Genomic DNA, 22,686 nt, shown 5'->3' with positions numbered 1-22,686 from the left:
TATTGGTACAGAAATGAAAGAACAACAGGACAGGGGTAAAAAAGTAAGCTTTTAATAGCTTAACACAGGTAGAATAAAACAAACCTCTGGTTACCTAGGGAAGGTAAGGAAAATTAAGACCTTGATCATAAGTGACAAATACTTAGGTGATCTTAATCTAAACTTAAGTAGCCTTCGGATAGATTCAGACAACTTAGACTAAGGATAACCTTAGCCAATTACTAGGATGAACTTAGGAAGCTTTTGATCAGTTCTAGCTCCCTCCCTAGTTGAGGATCGCAAGCTCTTCTGCTCCTCAAGGCCTGGGTATAATTTAAAGATACGAGGCATGTATCATGGTAAGAACTTGGTCCTCAGTTCAATCAAACTAAGTGATGTACCAGGATAAGTGTCCCGGCGCCCTCACCAGGTACGATGCAGTGGTTGATTGGCACGGTACACACTGACAACTTGACACGCAAGAAATTAAGTCAATCAATTTATCGAAGCTCAGTTTATCCCATTCTATAGCAAAGCCAGTCCCAGACCACTCTGGGGCAAAAGGGATAGCAGAACTTCCTACTTGCCCTTCATATAATAAATATTAAAAACTGTGTGATCGAGAAATGAAGTGACCATAGTGTACACGGAACCAAGTCCAAAACTGGGCCTACCAAGTGTCGTGCAACCTGTTGCGAACGCTACACATGGTGCAGCTATTTATCAGTTTTCGTGGATCTTGTTATTGGTAAACTTGGTATTCGGGGGATGACCATCGATCTTAAACCTGCAATGCGATCGAGTGCATAAACCATTCGTTACGTTAGGGCACTGCAATGGCGAAGTCAGCAAGTAGTAACAAAGGCTTTGGGTTTGAAATGAACTGACATTATGCCCATATATGCAGTCGTCGACATCACAATCCTGTCCATTTATGCAGGGATTCTGTCGAGCGAGCATTGCGAGTGCCTTTAACTGTTCTTTTGATGGCTTGAACGTATGGTTGAAAGTACAAGCACCTATTCTGGTACAGGGCCCACGGAGAAAGTGATTGTTGCACAATTTTTCGTTGTCCTCGCGACGCTTGATATCTTCCATGGCTGGAATGCCAACCGTAATGGGAGGATCGCGGCCACGAGGTCCAGGGCTCCAAGCTGGCTGAGGAGGTGCCTTGCTCGCGGGCTTAGTCTTAACCTGTTTAGGAGGTAGGGGTATAGTCAGTTTGGGGGGAGGACTGGCACTTTTCGTGATCTTGGCCCAGGAAGTTTGTGGAGGCGACATGGATGCAGTGCTTGTAGCAGGCGTCAGTACAGCTTGTGTCGCTGCGCGAGCTACCGGTGAACTCTGAGGTTTGGTCGTCTCGGTGCGCTGGACGCTCGGTTTCTCTATCAAAGTCTTATCCACAAGTTTGGTTGTGCGAAAGATGTCGCCGTCAAGCGCATAAACAGTGTTGCCGCAGGCCTCGATTTCGCGCACTATAGGCTGTCCCAGAAGTACAGAGACGCACATCCTGGCATCCCCGGCCTCGTTAATTCTGCGCAGAAAAGGAGCATATTCGGCACCATGACCGACGCCTAACATGACATGTCTACAGTTGTAGCATCCCAGATGCCACGTTGCCGTTTCTATGCACGTCAGTCAAGTGTGTTTGTGGCCATTTCACCAGCGGTTGGACGCACCTTCAATTTTGCGAACCAGTGTTGTCTTGCTCAAGCCAATATCAATAAAGTTAAAAGAAGACTTGGCCTCTGTGAATCCGATAGCAAATTCATGGAAAAGACTTGGGTCGTCAATGCTGCCATCGTTCAACAGAGCTCGGCCCATCTCAGCAATGTTGACCAGAACGTCGCAGAAAATTTCGAACGAAGATGGTAGGTTGGGACAAAGTCTCGCTACCGCGAGAAGTAGGGCTTGCGCAGCCTGTTTACCACCTTCGCGACCTTGCTTGACAAAGCGATTGTCGAACTGTATGATAGTTAGCGAGACCTTCTTTCATGACGGACAGTCCTTTGGAGTAGACTAGAGCTGAGAGTAGACGAGACGAGACCAAACGTACAATGAGGCCATTGCCGTCCATGATTATAAAGACATAATTATTGGCACTCTGACGATATTAGCTCCTGCATTCTGTGTGCATAATGACATGTTGTACCGTGATGCTACTAAAGTCCGCGGTGAGCTTCTCACATTGCAATCGAGTGCCTTCATAGAGTTTGCGGAACTGGCTCATATGATTCAAACCCAAGGTAGCGTCGGCAAGCTTTTCTTGGAGGGCATGATTTTCTTCTCGTAGCGCATGCTTTGCTTCTTGGAGGGCATGATTTCTTTCTACAAGATCCTGTTATGAGAGTCAGAAATGACCGTAGAATACGAAGTTACAAAGAGGATACTGCAGAATGGACCGGGGCGGAAATCAGACCTTGATATAGTTCTGCTCATGCGTTCCTCGAGTCTGCAGAGCATTAAACCGATTGACCAAGTCATTCATTTGAGTATTAGATGCCATTTTGGAGATCTCTTGTGGCGCGAAGACAGGAGTTGATGAAAGGCGCGTGCTTGTCTCAATGAAGGAGTTGGATAATAAATGGGAGAAGAAAGAAAAAAGATCAACTGTTGGCTCTGTAATTGCACGCACCCCAGCCAACATGCACACCCTAATAAGTCAGGTAAGGTAGGTAGGTACCCTTTCTCCGTCGGCGCAAGGGGATTGGATTGTATGGGGGTGGGAAAGGAAAGTGCAGTGCAGCGCAGCGCAGCGCAGTGCGAGTATAGGTAGGTAAGGTATGGTAAGGCAAGGTAGCGGTAGTGTGCACGTTTGGGGGAGATGAGACAAGGAAAGAACAGTCAGTGAGTTCAGTTGCCGAGAAAAGCAAGCAAGCATCAAACCGAGCTGGGCATTTCCTTCATTCAGTAGTGTTATTGGTAACTGGAATCTGCTTCGATCGGGTCGAATCAGAGATGAAAAAGTGTTAAAGAGAAGAGAAGATGATGTTGATGTTGCTCTTATATCAACTGAAAGAGATAGAGTTAGATTTGGTGTGCGACTTTTCGCAAAAACTTTTTTTTTTTACCGTCGTGTTCCTTGCGACCTTGCCTCGATAAAAGCCGAAGTTGGGTTGGCTAATGTGTGTTGACATAAAAGCTAAGCACAGCCTTATTTAGAACCGGGACTTGCAAAAGGACGTATCATGGAAATGGAAATAAGTCTTATGCCAAAGTAGATTTTACGGATTTCTGAAATGCAAGTCTCTGAAAACTGTAAACGACTAAGGGATTGCTACTGGAAACTGTATCTGATATCCTGCTACCTATTTTTCATAATGTGAGGATTTATTATATCACGCTTGGCTCCTTCCCGTCAGCGATCACAGTTAAGCAGACCCGAAACAGGGATCATCAGCCCACGGCCTTGCCCATGCAAGCTGCAGGTGCAGATCCACAGTGGAGACGCGCGCCAAAGGTGAAAGATCGAACCCCAGGCCAATCTGATTGGCTCAAGTTTTTGCGCCTCAGCCTATTGATAGAAAAACGATGCCAACCAAAGGACTACAGAGGTACTTCCATCTCATAAGGCGTGAATATTAGATTTAGGAGGCCAATATTAATCCAAGATCCTGGTTTCTCGTTTCTCCCTCCTGACTTCTGTTTATATTTCAGCATGCCGATTAACTGCGCATAGAAATACCTGTGTGCGGCTTTTTATGTCAACTCGCCTTACATACAGTCAACTCCACTCTACCGTTTGATCTGGAAAACGCCTTGTCATCTCATTGATTCATCAATGGTTGGCGCTGAAACAAAACATGGGATCTCAAAGACATGCATACATACACTTAGCTCAATACATAAATATTCTACGAGTTTCTAATCGTTCATAAACCGCAAATCTGTCTCATATTTTCACACAAAAACATGAACAATCTTCAATTACCCGAAGGCTTGCGTATGACGCCTCCAATGTCATTCACAAACGACGACTGATACGTCCAAACGCATGTAAACCTCCGACACGCACGGTAACGGAGCAGAAGACTTCACTATTCGCCACCACAACAGACAAATAACAAATAATGACAGCGTTAGTTGTTGAGTTACAGTGGGTGACACAGCAGCCCAACATCGGCTCTTGAGGCCACCAACAGCAGTCCCCGTCTATCTGACAGCCTATCCACGGGCTCAAGCCCTCAGCCTGATCATGCAGACGCCCGTGCAAGCGACATACTTCGCGTGTCAAAGATATTACCTGCCCAATCAAAATCCGCCTCTACTGCCGTACGCGTGCGACTGCATTGACTAGAACGCCTTGCCAGTATGGACTACCAGAGCTGAGGCATGGTGTCTCATTCAAGCATTTGTCTGTTTATTCTGTATCACAATGGCTGTGGCTTTAGACTCTAAGTGACTATTCATATAAATGGAGGATATAGTCTAGACACTGTGAGATACAACAGCTTGTCGGCCTTGATACATTCATAACATATGCAGCTTATGTTGGGACAGTAAATCAGGCTCTGGTAATTTCTGAGTTGTCAAGTATTTTTGTCTGATTCGTCCATGTTTCGGCTATTCTTCCTCAACTGTCAGAAAATGTGAAAGTTGAAATCAGGCTACGAGCCAATCCTGACCACTCAAACTGAGAAAACCATCGACTATCATAGACTATCATAGACTATCATATAATATTTTGAAATGAAGGAGAACACAAAACTCCCTGCTTGTACGATGAGTCAATCACAAGGTTCAACAATTTGACATGTCCAAAGTCTTAGATGATATTGGGAATGCTCCCTTCCGTCGCGGCAGGAAACTGGTTCAGCATTCGCCAAACAGTATCATCCCCCCATCCGCCTCCAAATTGCCACATGGAATCATTGCCAATATCTCCTTGGCTACCTTCCAGGGGTAGAGGAAGCATAGTCATGCCGGGGCCCGCTGTAAGGTCATTGTAGACAAGATCTCCCGTCGGAAAGAAAGGGGCCATCGCGTTAAGATTATCCATTGATGGAACTATCCATGTCGAGTCCAGTCCCGAAAATTCACTTCTGCCTAAAGATGAGCTACCTGGTGTCGAATCTGCATTTGCTTTGCTCGACCCCGCTGAAGAGCTGGTAGCTCGAGATGGCAGCGAACCATTCTGGGCTTTGTTCATCGCTCTCCTGAATCGAGCAACGATAGCTCTTAGCACGCCCTGAGCCGACTTAGCTAGCGGATTGCGCTCTTGAATTGCCGAAAACCGTTCAATCGTCCATTGAAAGTGCTCTATCGTCTTGTCGGTGTACTCCGTGTGCTCGCGGGGAAACAAGATATACACGGACGCCAGGAGTACAATCGCATCGAAACTAGCGAAAAACAACATGAAGTTCCTCCACGAGTCTGGGGGTAAACCTTCGAAGGTCATTTTCTGAATTTCGAGTGTTTTAAGGCTCGCGTGAATAGCCTCCACTCTACTCTCAAGGCGATTAAAGATGAAAGGCCTATGCAAAGCCATCTTGCTGAACTCGTGAAGACTCGCAAAGTAGAATCGATTTGCTGGATACCAGTGTGCCTCTGGTAAATGATCCCACCGTGTATCGGGACTTTCCATTCTAAAGGAAGCAGGGATCTTCTTATCGAGATCTAGAATGCATTGGTGAATCTCGTCAATCTTTGCAGGGTCCATGGGATATGAGCCGTTAACTTCAAGGTTCTGAATTGCCCGCAAAGGCCCACAAAGTTCGTAGTTCCATAAGAGTCGAGTAATTGGTGTAGGATGGCCATCGTCGCCTCGAGGAAACACTGGCATCTTGGTACGGCTTTGAGGTATAGGTGCGTCAACTGGAGGTGTAGGAAGAGTCTGATTCCAGTCGACAGTTCCTGGACGTCCGAGAATCATGGCGCAGTTGAGATCCCAGATGGCGAGCAGGATGTAGATCCTTCTCCGTCGTTGGATCAGCCATTGATTCTCTAAAATACTCTCAACGCTTGAGTCCTTTGGTTTGGGATCTAAGCTGTCACGATGCATCCCTAGGTCCTGAGCATCGCGAATCGCAATTGCGATGGTGTGCCACTGCTCAACATCAGTCAACTCTTCCCTAGGCATCATCTCCTCATATAAACTTACTGCATCTGTAACCTTCGCCGTAAACTTGTGGAATGATGCTCTGAGAAATTGTGCTTGGACCGTAGACAGAGACAAGTGTTTCTTCCCCAAAAGGTCAAGAACTGCCTGTCCTGACTCGCTATACTCAACAGCCAAGTCCTCGAATCTCATACCTCCAGCAAATTTAAGCGAGTCGAATGTGGAATCTGGCCTCTCAGGCAATAGAAGGAGGGCGGTGGCTATGATTTGAAATACAACTGCTGGAAAGGCTCGCAGTTCAGGGTTCAAGCCGCGGGGACCAGCATCTGAGAACACCGAGAACGGCAACGAATTCCACTCGTCTAGTTGCGCATAGAAGATGTCTGGGTCAATTGGGTAGTATTGCCAGTTGAAACCACGCATGTACATCTCGACGAGTTTTTCAATATAATTCCTGGCAGGTAATTGGCGAATTATAGCCTTGTACTTTTCCCTCAAAGCAAGCTCTTTACCGGGAGAGCCTACGGAGGAATCATGAGATGTTACATCCGGTGGCCCATCGTCACCGTCAGTGAGTGTCTCAATGCGTTTGAGTATACCCATTGTAGATGCGCCATTGTGAGCGTATCCCCAGCCAGCCACTTTAGATGACAGAGGCTCGTTTGACCTCTCATTCGATGAGTCGACAGACTGCGATGGTGATGGCTCGGCTTGTTTAGCGAAAGTATCTGAGTAAGTCGGTGAGGCTTTTGTTGTCTGCTTGCTCTGTTTACCCTGCTGGCTCTGCTTGGCTGTTGGAGCTCCTGTCTCATAAACGCAAGCTGACTCTTTATTTCGAGACTTGCAATTGCCGCATGGTTGTTCGCGATCGCACTACACATGCCTTCAGTTAAATTGCTCTTGTACAAGATAAGTGTATCATAGGCTTATAGTTACGGACCCTCTGCTTCCTTCGATGACATTCAGTGCACGATATGACAATTCGTCTTCTCTTCCTCAGACGCGGACCATCATCGTTCTCAGCGGCTGCTGTCATGTCGGTTTCTTCGGAAACGGGTATGAATGACTGATCACTTGGGAATACCAGGAGCAAATATGTAACGTTATAGTAAAGTAGTATGGGATTTAGATACTTAGAGACTAGAGGTCAATAATTAAGGTGGAGTATGAGAAGGTCCATGTTGATCTCGACGGACGAGGATGAGCTTTCAAAGTCCCCTAACTCCGGTCCTCCAAGAAACGGCGTCACTTTGAATGTGGGGCATCCGTTACAAGAATGGAATTCAGCCCTGTGCATCTTTGGATGGACCCACGTTATTGAAGGAAGAAATGGATATATGTACCTTAGTTGAAGTGGATTAGGTACAACCGTCGATATGAGAGGTGCATCGAAAGCACACGCGATGAACCAAATTTTCCGTCATTGTAATTCATATTTCGTATCTTTTCCGACAATTATTCTTGTAAGGTCATGTCGGATCTGGTATCATTGATGCATGTAGGCTTATGCAGTTGGAGGAGGCCTAGTGCTTAGATGATATTCCCAATCAGGGAACCAAATCTCATTTCTCTTGTAAGTGAGTTACTTCATGGATGCTCCATGTAGTCATGATATTCATGTCAGACCCGCTAGATGTCTCGATAACTCCAGTGCAGCCTGTTTACCGCGCGAAAAACCACAAGGCCATCCTGACTTCCAGTCATTTTCGCTTCTTAACGAACCCGCTCCGTGTAAGCCTTCCACGCCGCAGACCGATATCGCTCAGCTTCCTCCTCAGGATCGCTTGCCTTGATGATACCGCGTCCAACAATAGCAATATCAGCACCGGCAATACCAATGATCTTCTGCGGCGTGTTGTACTGTTGACCCTTGCCATCACCCTTGATAGCTTCATTCTCATCGGCGCCCTCGGGGGGCAATTGGCAACCGGGGGTCATGTGGATGAAGTCATCTTCGGGTTCTGTGTTGAGACACTCCTGTGAGACAAAGCCCATGACGAAGTTCTTGTGTTCCCGCGCGGCCTCTACACATGCTTGTGTGTACTCCTTGTTCATGAAGTTGCCCTGACTCGACATCTGTGCCAGGATAAGCAGGCCCCTCTCGATCGGCGCTTCATCGATGCCGGGGAATACTGTCTCATCGCCCTCAGGAATCGTCTTGACGTGGCGTGGTGAATCGGCCGACTCGTACTGTTGGGTGACGGTGGTGGTGGAAACAATGCTGCCTTTTCGGCCGCTGTCAGCGCGAGCAGGTTCCGGCGTCTCCTTCTGGTTCTCGTTGTCTGAACGCTCACTGTCCTCGTCCAGTTGACTAGCGGTGGGGGTTCCGATGCTAATAGATGTCTTGACCTCGTAGTGGTATCGCTCGAGCCATCGGTTGGCAGCATGGGCCAGAGATGTAACAGAGGCCTTGCCTGGAACCATATTTACGTTGGTAATATGTGCCCACTCGATGATGCGCGCAGCACCGCTGGTATACTGCAGCTCGACTGTGTTGCCAATATCACCAAACTTGCGATCCTCAAAGATGAGGAAACCATGCTTGCGTGCTAGTGAGGCGAGCTTGGCACCAGTGCCTGTCCTAGGATCAAAGTCCCAGCCGGCCACCATGTCATAATGAGTCTTGAGAACGACGATAGAGGGACCAATCTTGTCGGCAAAGTAGAGCAGTTCGCGAGCGGTTGCGACATCGGCGCTGAGGCAAAGATTCGAGGCCTTGAGGTCCATGAGCTTGTAGAGATGTCGACTAAGAGGATGAGTAGCTGTCTCAGCTCGACTGGCGAAAGTCGCCTTGAGGGTAGGATGCGGCGACATGGTGCGTTGAAGTTTGTTCGAAGATCAATTTGATATGATCAAAAGTATGGGAAAAGACGGTGACTCTAACGGGGGAGCGAGTTCAAGTACACCAGATCGTATGTGGATCTAAGTCGCAAGTTTTGAGCAACCTCGACACTTGATCTTGTCCAATTCGCACAGATGTTCTCAACAATCTACGGCGCAAGTGGCGGTTTGGTTTGATGGAGGGGAAGCTGGGGAAAATTGAAAAACGGAGACAAGAGCCACAGATAGGAACGAGGGGTGAAGATCTTATTAGCTTCGGCCGAATGGGTCTCGACTGAAAGTGTCGTCCGATATGAGGCGTAAATGGGTGGAATGTCGATCGAGAGTGGGAGGAGAATTATGAGGAGAGCAGAGGGAGGAAAGAGAGTGAGTTAAGGAGAAGGAGGAGGTTTGAAGTAAAAACCTTTCGCAGAATGACACGGGATGGGATGGGGTTAGTTAATAAGAGACTGTAGGTGAAAGGTGAAAAGTGAAAAGTGACGATCCACAGCTCGACTTAAAGAAAAGTGACCTAGGTATGGACCCAACCAACTAAAGGCACTGAACGTGAGGCGAGAGACAAGGCTAGAGGGTCACTTACCACCTAGTTGCTAGTGCTAGGGTACCTTAGCTTAGCTGCAACGTGAAGCGAAAGGGCACTTGAACCTCGAGATTCGTAACAAGCTAACGCATTTAAGACCCGACGCTCAAACACAGGCAGAAAGTAGGTATTCAGAGGTTGAAGGTACAGGCGTCAAGCAGGGATTAGCAAGAGTGTCTCCTTTTTGCTGTAACAGGCGGCGAATGCAACATGTACGCACTAGAGGCACTACTCAGACAGGAACAAGGGCAAGGATGTTGACAGCAATTGAGAGAAAATGGTACTGATATGGACGATCCAAAGCTTGAAACTCAACTTATCCTGGCAGTTCTTTTAGCCGGAGCGGAAAAGGGCAGCCACCCATCCATCTTTGTAGTGGAAGATTCTTGTAAGGAAGAACCAGCCAATTGAAATGGCAAGCAAACAAATCCTTTGGGGAATTGGTCGGAAGTAATCCGATATGTATAACTACATGACTACACCTTGTCTACAAGTCCTCCATTTGCCATTGCCCAGTGAAACAATTCTCAACTGAAGGATACATACTCTCCTCATCCTGATCATATCACCGATGGAAACAAATTCTTCCTAACCCTAGGACCCATGCCCCCATACCTAGATCCATATCGTCAGTGACGTGTATCGTGGGGGGCACCAGGGCGGGCAAGTTGAGAAGCCAAGTCGAGACAAGCTTGGTGGATGAACAAAGAAAAGAAAACCCAAAAATCATCTGATTTTTAGAGGAATTGAACAAGCATACACCTGCCATCGAGACCAGACCCAATATTGGCTATCCGGATAGGGCTTGGCCTACACTGCACTTCGCCGATCAGGGATCAGAAACTAGAGAAGTAGGGCAAGATGATCATAACCAATCCTGGCTTAATGATCTGTTCAAGACAACCCAAGAGGCGGGAGGCTTTGTGATGGTGGATTGATGCTTTTAACCATTGAAGCGGCTATCAAATGGTTTGTGATTTTTTATGATACCGACTACAGGTAACATATCAACACAAACTATTACCAAGCTCAACAAGGGGTCATCTTGCAGGTATGAGGCGGTTAGGATACGATCACATCTCCGAGTTTCTGAAAACTCCAAGTATTCTAGTTTGGTTACACAACACCTAAACTATTGCCGCAAACACCCGTTTCAGCGGTCCCTCAAGCCGGAGCCAGCGAGGGATTAAGGGCGACATGACAACTAACCTAACTCACTGAGTACAACGTCGAGATCCACAGAACCCAGGTACATGACTTTGCATCAACCTGACCGTCTCCAGATGCGCGTTGCCTGCCTGCCTGGTACATGTTGTTACTAGCTCATAAAGCTAAGATGGTTTATCGAAACAACAAGACGGGAAAACGGGGCGATGCCGAGAGCCCATGTCCTTGGACGTGGTACCTGACGTATCTCAACTGACTACCTGGATCGAATCCGACTGGCACAAATACAAACCCTGACAATAGCTTGAGGGTGGATAAGATTGCGGTACGCACCGAGACTCGCTGTAAAGTATCTGTCACTTGTAATGAGACGCAACGACAGAACGGAGCCACCGGCAGTGAGATGAGCTAGTTACAGTAGCGGCTTGACTTGACATGGGGTTTTGGTTTTCACTGCTGCAAGGCACCGCCGTTTTACCACCAACGACTCTTGACTCTCTAGAGGATGGAGGCTTACTCCAAGCTAAGAGCTCCGTCTAAGTTAACCTCTCCCTTTCCATCTTGGCAGCTTGGCTAGCAACGACAAATTGCCCCCCCCAGATTATCGACACTCAAGCTCGGGCTCTTCATCATGACCGTCCCAAGATCGTCACCAGGGTCTGGATCCGCCGTCCCCAGACTTGCCTTTCCTAGCCTCCGGCCCGCGAGTGACAACCAAAACTCCAGGGGACAAGACAGTTGAACCCTGGCAAACTTAACCTTACAGCACACCTCATCGCAAGCAAGCACTCAACAAGCTCCTCAAGCAAAACAAGGGTCCCATCTGCGTGCCGCGCTACTGTACGGTACTGTCTGGTGTCTCGGCTATGCCGTAAGTCCCTCCACTCTCCGGGACTCCCGAATATCTATCAAAGTCGGGAAAACCTTATGCAACAGACGGAGGACCGTTCTGGGAATTGCTCTTTGACATAATTACCGCTTCCTGCTAAGCTACGCCTGTCGCTAGTTCCCCTTGAGTCTATTTAGACTTTTCAGACCTCTGCGTGTCTGCAGCTCGTAAAACCACCAACCGATTGATATTCGTTATTTCTCATACCAGTGAGAACTGAGAAGCGACAATTGACAACCTCGGGAACACTTCAGTTGCCGACTACCGTCTTAGCCAACATGAAATTGAAAGTCCCGCAAACTAATGACTTTAGTTGACCGCCACAATCAGACTGATTGCATGGCTCACCGAGTTAATCCATTCAATACTGCTTGGCGCGCAACCCACAGTTCTGGACAAGCTATCGAGAAATATGGACGGGAAGTGGGGGTCGTTCCCAACCGAGTCACCGTGAGGCCTGAAGTTAGAGACCTTGGATATGAGATATCATAAAAGTGTTTGCTTTGGAAGCGAGTCGGTGATTCGAACCGAGACGGCAAAACTCCTTATTGAGGTGTCATTGTGTATATTGGTGTGAATTGTGACCATGGTCAGGGTCCTAGGGATACTCGGGATCAGTCGCTCATATATGATGACTGCTCAGCCACTGACAACGATAGTCGCATTCGAACTCTGTTGAAGCGAGGCTGTCGATCCGGCTGAATCAACAGTTTCACCGGTAGGGTTGCAGTCTCAAGTCTGCGTCGCATTTGACTGTTTCTATGAAGCGCAAGGTCGTCGACTGCGGTTTTAAGGCCACTGTTTTACCTATCAACCTGTAGTGCCATGTGAAGATGTATGGACCTGAAATGATAGTGCGGACTTGACTCGCACTCATTGATAAGGCTGCGGGGCCGGTGCGATAATGTCCGCGACCAAATGAATTGTTAATAGCTTAATCCTCTCGTTGCGCATGTATGCTGATGTCAATGGCCATTACTGTGGCTCAAGCTGTCATGATAGCCCCAAGCGGGGTTTCACGGTCATCAAGAACTAACTTGTCATTGCAAAGCATCATAATGGGTTAAAGGAAGAGCACTGAAGCATACAACCCATAGTTAGATATTAATAATGTGTTCTTTACCCTTGTGTTGGGGGCTTGGAGCTTCTTTATCCTCAATTTTATCCAAACAGCAGACAACTCAACCGCGGCAATCATAGGGTCCGTGGTCTAAACATTTTGCCGCTAATGCATTTAGTTCATGTTTGAGTGATCACCGCGTACTCTATTTGTTCTGGGTTATTACCAGTGCGACGTTTCGACTACCTACTTATATTGGCCGGATATAACGATCTGGAAATGATGACTTGGCGAGAGAAGTCATGACATGTATGGCAAAAACATATGTTGTCTCTGCAAGCCGAAGCTGACTTCACAACCAATGCGACTAACAACCTTGGATCTTGAGACTTTCATGAGCAAATCATACGTCTTAGTAGTGAGATGATGAGTTGTTCATTGGCAAATATCCAAGAAATAGACCTTGAAAGTGGAGTCGGTGCCCTCTTTCTAAGCTGACAATTTGCCATGGGCGGATATCAATTTCAGGGGATCAATTTGTGACTGGTGTAAATTTGGAGCTCTTTGACTGTGGGTAGCGGGCAAATCAACACACCGAGCCACTGAATTTACACGCAGCCAAGCTCTAAACATGTCCGAGTCTACCGAAAACCCACCCCCTGTTGTTCGCTTGGCGGGAGCATCTCATGGAAAGGGAGCCTCTAACCTAAGCTTACCTATCTGCCTTCCGCCGCTCGTCATCACACAGTGATTTCCTCCACTTGACTCGAGTTTTTGGAGCTTCCTCTTTGATTATATTTTTCTTCCTTCACATCCGCTCCTTCTGACATCTTCAACGAGTCTCTTTTGTAAACCTTCCGCGAAGCGCGACAACTCTATAAAATCACACTTGGCCACTTCGATAGCTTCAACAGCGCCAAGTAATCCCTGCCCCTTTCGCAGATTCTGTCCGTTATCTCGGTCCAAACTCCGCCGCTGCATGATAAGCCACACTACCTTGATAATCACGACAACTTGAAGCTTCATCTTCCACATACAATAATACAAACCCCATTGATACCATGAGCCCACGAACTCGACGACAGGCCGCAAAGGCCCAAAGCACTTCCTCTGATTCCGAGCCTGAAGTTAGATCCAACGGTAACGGGTCTGCCAACGGCGTCGCGGATGCTTCGGACGATGCCCCTCGCGAGAACATCTTCCTTTTCATCCCCAACATTATTGGTATGATAAGCAGAAATCATTATAAAAATCAAGTCAGGCTCACTAACGATTGCTTAGGCTACGCGCGCATCGTCCTTGCTATCGCGTCACTCTACTACATGCCCCTCCATCCTCGCACTTGCTCGTTCCTCTACAGCGTCTCATGTCTTCTCGATGCCCTCGATGGCTATGCCGCGCGTATCTACGAACAGTCTACTCGCTTCGGCGCTGTTCTTGATATGGTCACCGATCGCTGTACTACAGCCTGTCTTATCGTCTTCCTCTCCTCCGCCTTCCCTCGATGGGCCATTGTTTTCCAGGGCTTGATTGCTCTTGACCTTGCCAGCCACTACATGCACATGTATGCTACGCTTGTTATCTCAGGCACCAACGCCAGCCACAAGAGCATTGACGAGAGCAAGAACTGGCTACTGCGCCTCTACTACACCAACAAGGTATGTGTCTTCAATTACTGGTACCTGTGTCAATTACTAATTGCGCCTAGAATGTCCTCTTCGCCCTTTGCGCTCTCAACGAGCTCTTCTTCATCGCTCTCTACCTCCTCTGCTTCTCGTCTCCTCTCGTCTCGCCCTACCTCATCAAGCCTATCCAGACTGTCGGTGCCGAGCTTCAGGCCGGTGCTCAAGTCAACACTTCGATCCTCGCCCAGATCTTCCCCGATCCCTTCAGCCCTGCGGCTCTCGAACTTGCCCGTGCGAACAAGATGGATTCTACAGTGCCTTGGATAATTGCCGGCGTTAGCTTCCCTTTTATGTTCCTCAAGCAGTTCATCAACTGCGTTCAGCTTTACAATGCCAGCTTGGGCCTCGCTGAGATCGATCTCAAGAGTCGCCGGGAGCTGGGTCTCCCCCGCCCCAAGCCCAAGGAAGCTTAAATTTGACAAGCTCTTTTCTATTGGTCTCCTTGAAATTCGAATAACTCGAATAGATAGGACGATCATTTTCTTAACCATAAGAAATCTAGCAGATTCTACCAACTACCATTTTTTTGTGACTGAGGAGACGGCCTGTTTCAAGTTGTGTCTTCAGTCTGTTTCAACATGCTCTGTCTTGTCAGGGAGCAATCAAGTAGGGATTATTGGAGGGGAATACTACGGGTTTCCCCCTTACTGCATGACGCGGCGTATGAGGTGCGGTTTTAAAAGACTCTGACTCCGGAGGGGAGGAGACTTACTGGGTAAAAGTATGGGAAGGAGCGGCGTCCTCGAAAGCAGTTGGAGGAAGATCATTAGCTGCTGGAGGAGATAATCGTGGGAATCTTTTGAAGCCTTTTTTCATGGAATCTAGCGGGTGGACGTTTAGACCTCGTTATACACTTTTCTTTTTATTCTTAGTGGCCTCTTCCTTTTGTTTTACTCTTGGCCTATACTTTGTTAATAGTAGACGATGTTGATACACTCGCTGGAACTGAATAAGATTTACAACATAATAATTCAAGGAAATAATTAATGCATTGGTTGTTTTCTTTTCTTTTGGGTATGTAACAAGCATGAGAATAGTGATCATGTAGTCCCGAGGGTCAAGGGGTACTTACTTATACGAGAAATCACTAGGATTAACCAGGGGTATGACCGTCCATTCTTCAATTAACCTAATCTTGATAACTTAAGTCTAACTTTATGCATGAGAACCTAAGCTCTGAAGGGAATGGGCTAACATTGCATTTCTTACCACTTTGTGATACTCAATTCCCATCATCGCTTCAACATTGGTTGATCCGTTAGGTGACAAGTCATTTGAAGTTCGTAGCCAACATTCCCTCTTGGGGCTTTCACGTTTCTACCATCGGGTTGGGGACTTCAGCCAGTCTTCCTGGACAGTACTTGATACTATCGTGGCTTCCTATCAGACTAGAAGATTAGAGCTTGCGCGATATCATTAAGGCTGGGGCTTGCTTGCTGAATCCCCTTTCTGAATGCTGTAGCTTGGTATATTGTCCAGTTTCATCTGTGGAGGTTGAAGGTTAGAGTTTGCCGACAAGTTCTTCACGATTTCATTCCAGACTGTTCTGGGGACTCCAGGAGATCTTCGTAGACCGGCTCATGCTTGATAATGGCCAATGTCAGCACCAATGTAACTGACGAGTGCATGTTCTGACTGCTCCACAGGGGTCACCACACCTCATATGTTCGTTGTTCAGGGGATTCGACACACTTAATATCCCATGTCTGGCTGCCACCGAGATGCATAGGGTCACGACATCGGACCCAGAAAGCTGAAAGGCTGGGATGTGCGTTGCAAATATAATCTCTTACCAAGTTGCTACATGAATCACTGGGTTGAAACGGTTTAGTATCACCATTCAGTATTGTGTAAACACGGGGAATCCGTGTCTTGATTATTGAAGTGCACTCATGTAAAAAGGGATCTGCCGTACACACAGTCTAATCTTCACCTTGGTCGCTCAGATGAAGCTTTGTGAGTTTGTAGAATCTATTCCCATCACCTTCATAGGTTGACGAGGCCAAAAATGAGTATTGAACTTGTTCAGTCCTCTGGACTCAGTTTTTCAACATGCAAGGCGGTCAACAAGGGTCCTCGCCTTCAAACTCAGTGGCATATCAAAACTCAAGCGACATTTACCCTCGGAGGTCATAGTAGTGGAAGATAAGCATGAGTCTTGATGGATGGGGATAGGAAGATAGCGCAGACAGCCTAGTGCAGATAATCGCACTACCACAATCAACATTTAAGTATCCGTAAAGGTATACATCAAGATTTGTACATTGAAGTTGACTTGATAAGTAATAGAAAAACAGAAGAGATGTTGCAGTTATCTAAAAAGACAGGTGTTGGCCCACAAGGACAATTGCTGTCATCTTATGTGTTGTCTTCGCATGTGCGCAAAACATTGAAATATCCGCAATAGGTCAATTGCTGCCTACAGTCATATTGCTAGCACAGACAAATATACTTGAAAACATAAAACAGGTGATTATTTACAAAAGATACACTTGTATTTGCAATGCCTTACCAAATTTACCGATATTGTCATCTGAGGTTGAACCGGCGAGGCTCAGTTGAGGACGAGGCATCCATGTGCGGCATGGTTCATACAGATATTCAATTTCAGGGTTACCCCCGCAAGAAGGACAATCTAAACGTATTTTGATTGGTCTTGACTGTATGTCAGAAGCCTCTTGAAGATTAGATCGGGGAAACTGTAAGTCACACAGGTACAACAAGCCAGGCTCTGTTAATGCACCAACACAAGGTCACCACATCTGAGAGTCCATATTCAAGTAAGGAAGAACTACATCGAGTTGAAATTTTCAATGCCATGGTAGTTTGTACTTACTCAAGACTGAGGTCAAGAATGCCTCAGAATCTCACTATCACTACATTATGCCTTATAATTTAGAATTGATCATCATGTGCTAACTAAGAGCTTCTGCAAGGGTCCAACCTGTCATCGGCAGATCTCCAGGGCTAGGCAGATCCAGCAGAATGGAACGACCTTAATGGATGGAGCTAAGCCGATTGAATTAAGCTCTGCGATTGGCCATGTGTCAACTTATAAGTGGACTCTGTGTCGTGCATACAGCGGGGGTGGAGGCTGTGCCCAGGGGGCTGTACAGGGGCACATGAGAATGCCTAATGTGCTGGTGGCCGCCCAGAGGTCGCCAGAAGGCGAACCATTCAATCGATTCTGTTACACTGGAGGAACCGCCCGTGAAGGCGGAGCAAGGGGCAATGAAATGAACAAACACCATAGAAACATTGAGATAGTCACAATTTGCCATAAGAGGCGACACTTGTATTCTGCCTTGTACTAGCAAAGGAATGTTAAGATGAACCTCTTAATATAAAGAGTTGTTGTGTCGGTCCCGAAGCTCCTATCGATACTCTCAATCCACACGAACAGGCAGCATCACCATCGAACAAGAAGTTTGTTGAAGCCATTCACATCATTGAACTTTGTGAACAAGCTTCTCGCGACAAAGAACGTGACTCACAGCCTCAGCTCAAACCTTCAACCTAAACACTTATAAAAATCACCTTCCGCGACATGCCACACGCAGCTTCTCCTTCATCACCAAAAATGTTCAGCCGCATCAAGGATAAATTCTCAACCAAGAAGTCGCCTACCGAGAATCACACACATTTCGACATGGGCAACTCAAACACAACCCCCAAGAACAACCCCTTCCTCGATGTTCCCGAGGAGGCTCCTCCTGCTTATGAGCCCACACAAAAGACGGTTCCTCTTCTCAATGTTCCTCGACGGGGAGCTTCACCAGCGCCCAGTATCTCAAGTATTACCAGTGCCGAAGATAAATATGCTTTCCTCTCTACTTTCGATACCATCTTCGTCATTGACGACTCTGGATCCATGGCTGGTCGATCATGGAGAGAGGTTCGAGAGGCTCTGAGCACTATTGCCCCGATCTGTACATCTCACGACCCCGACGGTATTGACGTCTACTTCCTGAACCATCGATCATCAGCCGTCGGAACCGGAGTACAAGCCCCCGGTGGATATTTCCAGATCCGTGATGCCAATCAAGTCCAACATCTCTTCGAGTCCGTCCGTCCCTGCGGAGCAACGCCAACAGGTTCTCGTCTTCACAGCATTCTCAAGCCCTACGTCGCCCACCTTTCCCGCCGTGCGGCCAACGTTGACTCGACCAAGCCGGTCAACATCATCGTAATCACGGACGGATGTCCCACGGACGACCCAGAGAGTATCATTGTTCACCACGCCAAGAAGCTTGACCAGATCGAGGCACCTCCTCATCAGGTTGGTATCCAGTTCTTCCAGGTTGGCAACGAGCTTGGTGCTACCAAGGCTCTCCGTGAGCTCGACGATGATCTCGCTGACCAGGGTATTCGCGATATGGTTGATACAGCAACTTGGAATTCCACTACTTCGGAAAACAGTAAGGCTTTGACCGCAGATGGAATTCTCAAGGTTGTTCTTGGTGCTGTTGTGCGACGCCTGGATCGCAAGTCTACTCGTGGCTCTCCCCAGGGCCGTCGTTACTAGGCATTCACTTTGCAATGGCTCCTGGTTCTCGGGGTCGAAATTGCTTTCTTCTATTGTATTATTATTATTATGGTGGTATTCTGCTCTTTATTGATACCCGGAGTTTAGGGCTTCCTATAGATAAGATGACTATCACAGGCCAACAGGACTGGGATGACTCTCACGAGAACACCAGGTCACAATTAGTTCGCTAGTTTAATGCATCAAAATCAATTATTACCCCTATAATCAATCGCATCTACATCTTTCGAATGCATTTGCCTCATTTCTTCTTTTGAGGCCGCAACAATTCCCATGACTGATCGTAAACCCAGTAGTACTTGCTTTTGCCCCCGACGATTGACTGCATCTTCAACCACCAGAAACCCCCTTGTACCTGTTTTCCCCACGACGGAAAATGAAATGCAAAGAAACAACACCATCTTTGGGGTATAGATCTCGGTTATCTCCAGAAGGGGTTATGAGTTGCGATATGAGGATGCCTATATCCTGCCATGAAGTAAACCCAATGCCGTTGTGCATGCAGAAAAATGCGGATGTAAAAAGTAAGCAAATCTCCCTGAAATCAAGTACTAAACGCCCATGATCGCCTGCCTTGTATGAACGACCGTCTCTAAGCCGTGCTGATAGGAGGAATGTCTCTTCTCCTCCAGATAGTCACACCATCGTTGCTATGCGTAATCGTTGTCAACAGTAGTGTGACACTATGGTACAGTGGTAGTAGTCACCGTACTCGTAAGAACCTCGACGATTCTATAGACCCGGAGGTCCTTTACCCTCACGTTAATCGTACAGATCAACAACAATGAGGTCAATGGTGATGCATTTATCGCATGCATACAACATCAGCCATACAAACTGAGTGAGCAGAGATGTTTGCACCGGTGTCATTGCGGCAGGTCACAACAGGTGTGGTGACAAGAGCAATTCGCCAATGTTCAGCCTGAAGGTCATGCGGATCAGAGTCGGGCCAGATGGGGAACATGGACTGGTGCGAGAATCGGCTTCCGATCTCAGGGAAGCGGAAGTCAAATGTCAGCCGACTGCTGAGAATGCGGCTCGACAGAGCCCATGCGGCAGCAGACACCTTCTCAAGCTCCTTGTAGGTAGTCTCAGGGTCGGCGGTAGGGTTTAGGAGTGGTTCGACCATGTGAAGGATGACGTCTGAGATCTCCTGGCAACGGACCTTGCTGAACTCCTCGAAGCTGTCCAGCTTGAGGATAGAGTCCACGATAGTCGCTTGTCGATCAAGGATGTGCTGTCGACGGACAGCGGTCTGGCCTGCAATGTTTGTTAGTAGAGCACTTTGATTATTGGGGCGAGTGTCTTACCTTGAGTTCTCTCAAGATCCTTCTCAACCTCAACGAGGCCGTAGGTAGCATCGGTCTCAGCACCCATCCAAGCCCGAGGAACCCAGACACGGTTGACAATGTAGTCAATGATGACGCGAGTGACGAGGCAAGACTTGGAACTTCTGTCCTTGAGGTGAAAGTCAAGGTAGGAGACTGCCTCTGCCTCGGAGAGGGGGTGGTAGGTAGCCAAGAGAACAGGCCAGAGACGAGTGCTAGAAAGATCCATAGGGTTGACAAAGGTCGGCTTGTCAGCGTAAACGTCGACGAAGAGGCGGACAGTCGTGTAAAGTTCCGTCAGCTGGTCGTGCCAAGCCCCAATGGTCATTTCAGTGATGTGGATAGGAGGACCGGGGAAAGGGGGACGAGTAGTCAGCGCACCAGGAGGAGCACTGAATTCAGGAGCTGGGGCAGGGTCGCGGAAGCGACTGTACTTGTTGCGGTTGTGAGAAGGGGTAGGAGGGTAAAACTCCCGGCGCTGTTGGCTGAACCCACCATTGCTCTGGGCAGAGGGACCCTTATCAGGATGCCCATAGGATTGAGGGTAAAATTCAGGTGCGTTAGGACGATAAGTGCCGTTGCTGAAACCACGACGAGGGGCATTTCGACCGAACATAGACTGGGGCCCAACGCCGTTTTGAGGGGGGACTGCGTAGCGAGGTTGGCTCTGAGCAGGAGTAGGAGGAGCCCACTGATTGAACCGGCGCTCACTTGGAGCAGCAGAGTCTGGACGAGAAGGGGCAGGCACAATATGAGAGCCAAAGCGCGTTGGCAGATTAGGGGGACGACTGTTCTGCAAGGCAGAAGGGGGACGCTGAGACTGGAGAGCGCCGCCATTGATACCAGCAGCCTTGTTAGGAGAGTCCGTGCCATCAGGACGCAGAGACATGATAGACTTCTGAACAGCGTTTTGATCAGGGCATGCCTCAGCGATGGTCTCAAGAGCGCGTGCCACAGAGTCAGGACTGGGGTTGTTCATAGCCCAGATGGATCGGCGAGAATTGACCTGATCCTCGAGGTGCTTGATGGAGGTTTCAAGTTGCTAAATGCCTTCGTCAGTTTTGTTAGAGTGACATGACATAGCACAAACTGCTTACCTTGACCAAATCATCGTGATCGGCGCTCGACTTGGTACCTCCAGAACTACCCTCACGGGCCTTCTCCTTGGCAGACTTGAACTCATCCGTGAGCTTCTGAAGATCATCCATGAGTTTGACGACTTCGGCCTCCGCTTCTTGGCGTTTGCCCTTCTCATCCGCCAGCTCGGCGCGAAGGTTGCCCAGGTTGTGACTTTGGTCATCAGCCTCTGCCTTGGCAAGGTTGGCCTCGATACTCATGCGCGCGATGGCCTTGTCCGTATCCTCTTGATCAAGGGTCAGGTTCATGAGCGCATCGACAAGCTGGCTCGTCTCTGAGCTGATGATCTGCCCGACTTCCTGCAGCTTTGTGATAATCTCGTTAGATTCCTTGGAAGAAACACCAGGCATGCGGCGAAGAGATGTCTGGATCTTCACAAGGATCTCTTGAGACATGCGAGCCTTTTCAAAGGCGGGCTGTGAGGTGATGTCAGTTGTTGACCCGGAGATGCGCTGCGACTTGAGGCGGATGGAAAAGCAAGCAAAAGGATGAAGAAATTTGTTAACTTACGTGATTGTTGGTCATCTGCTTGATCCTCTCGGATCGAGCAGCTCCCGCGAGAGGCGTCGAGAAGTTGATACTCAACATGGTGTTCGTGTTGGAAGGTTTGGTATCACGACTCTCAATGCTGGAAGACCACTTTGACGAGGGTTGACTTGGCGCGAAGTGACTGTCAGTGGAAGAGGACGTGTTATACTCGTATGTCATCATCGACAGAGCAAACTTGCTCGGATATGGGGGAAGAGGAAAAGCACAATGCTCGGTAAGGGAACAATAGGAATATGTGGAGGGCGAATGAGGAGTGCAATTTACTGAGGAGGCTGAAAGTGTAGGAGGAAAGGCTGAAAAAACAAGCCCGAGCCAAAACCTTTTTGCTTAATATTCGTCCTGTGTTTGGCACACTCCTGGATGAATGCGTTTCTGTTTGCCAAGCGAGAAAACAAGACTGGAAGAGGACTCGAGGGTAACAGATGAAAGATATCAGCTTGCCCTCACGTAGATATCACCAGAGATCTGATATTTTGCGATCATGGGCGAATCGAGAAGTTGCTGGATTAGATATAGATTAGAGAGAGAACCATGGAAACCCTGAAACATATTCTCCTAAATAGTTCCCTTTCGAGGCGACTGGCTGCTCGGTTGCCTGGCACTGGCACTGCCAGTGACCAGCAACTCCTGCAGCTCAGGACACCGGGTCCGGCCTGATTCAACAAGGGGCCGAAAATTAAAAGCTTGCTGGGGCTGGGCAATAAAGCATGTTTCAAGAGAATTCCTCCGAAACAATAGCACTTGCTATCGTGCCTTAAATAAGGGCCAAAGAGACGGGATAGACCATCAGCCAAACTAAGACTCGGGAACAAAGATGGAGACGAACACTCGGCGAAACAATAGGTGAAAGGATGAGACAGAATGAAA

General features: G+C 47.9%; 5 protein-coding genes across 5 annotated transcripts; 2 read left to right on the top strand and 3 right to left on the bottom strand.

Annotated features, from left to right (window-relative positions):
• Positions 1-702: 702 nt before the first annotated feature.
• On the bottom strand, positions 703-2,056 carry BKA55DRAFT_539487 (uncharacterized protein; the record flags this gene model as incomplete). Its single annotated transcript, XM_046190139.1, has 4 exons — positions 703-810; positions 868-1,604; positions 1,659-1,944; positions 2,036-2,056. 4 exons carry the CDS (start codon positions 2,054-2,056, stop codon positions 703-705), a joined length of 1,152 nt encoding a protein of 383 aa, XP_046049234.1.
• Positions 2,057-4,744: 2,688 nt separating this feature from the next.
• BKA55DRAFT_594114 (humps family-domain-containing protein) lies at positions 4,745-8,851 on the bottom strand (the record flags this gene model as incomplete). Its single annotated transcript, XM_046195629.1, has 3 exons — positions 4,745-6,025; positions 6,080-6,910; positions 7,760-8,851. 3 exons carry the CDS (start codon positions 8,849-8,851, stop codon positions 4,745-4,747), a joined length of 3,204 nt encoding a protein of 1,067 aa, XP_046049233.1.
• Positions 8,852-13,176: 4,325 nt separating this feature from the next.
• On the top strand, positions 13,177-14,889 carry BKA55DRAFT_366590 (CDP-alcohol phosphatidyltransferase-domain-containing protein). The gene is made up of 3 exons (XM_046185875.1): positions 13,177-13,798; positions 13,856-14,232; positions 14,283-14,889. The coding sequence occupies exons 1-3, from the start codon at positions 13,636-13,638 to the stop codon at positions 14,670-14,672; spliced, it is 930 nt and encodes a 309-aa protein (XP_046049232.1). The 5' UTR covers positions 13,177-13,635; the 3' UTR covers positions 14,673-14,889.
• A 2,559-nt stretch (positions 14,890-17,448) lies between these two features.
• BKA55DRAFT_568305 (uncharacterized protein) lies at positions 17,449-19,004 on the top strand. The gene has a single exon (XM_046192806.1). The coding sequence runs from the start codon at positions 17,807-17,809 to the stop codon at positions 18,782-18,784; it is 978 nt and encodes a 325-aa protein (XP_046049231.1). The 5' UTR covers positions 17,449-17,806; the 3' UTR covers positions 18,785-19,004.
• A 606-nt stretch (positions 19,005-19,610) lies between these two features.
• Positions 19,611-21,858, bottom strand: BKA55DRAFT_512362 (uncharacterized protein; the record flags this gene model as incomplete). Its single annotated transcript, XM_046187796.1, has 4 exons — positions 19,611-20,065; positions 20,116-21,175; positions 21,231-21,686; positions 21,781-21,858. 4 exons carry the CDS (start codon positions 21,856-21,858, stop codon positions 19,611-19,613), a joined length of 2,049 nt encoding a protein of 682 aa, XP_046049230.1.
• Between the last annotated feature and the right edge of the window lie 828 nt (positions 21,859-22,686).

This window comes from Fusarium redolens (genome assembly GCF_020744475.1).
Source record: "Fusarium redolens strain MPI-CAGE-AT-0023 chromosome Unknown BKA55scaffold_8, whole genome shotgun sequence".
NCBI lineage: Eukaryota > Fungi > Ascomycota > Sordariomycetes > Hypocreales > Nectriaceae > Fusarium > Fusarium redolens.
This window is presented reverse-complemented; position numbering and strand designations above follow the sequence as displayed.

Bases quoted from the DNA above. Each gene is read 5' to 3' on its own strand.
- BKA55DRAFT_366590 (XM_046185875.1), top strand. From the start codon at position 13,636: ATGAGCCCACGAACTCGACGACAGGCCGCAAAGGCCCAAAGCACTTCC. The intron at 13,799-13,855 runs GTATGATAAGCA...ACGATTGCTTAG, and splicing joins TTTCATCCCCAACATTATTG to GCTACGCGCGCATCGTCCTT. The intron at 14,233-14,282 runs GTATGTGTCTTC...AATTGCGCCTAG, and splicing joins GCCTCTACTACACCAACAAG to AATGTCCTCTTCGCCCTTTG.
- BKA55DRAFT_568305 (XM_046192806.1), top strand. From the start codon at position 17,807: ATGCCACACGCAGCTTCTCCTTCATCACCAAAAATGTTCAGCCGCATC.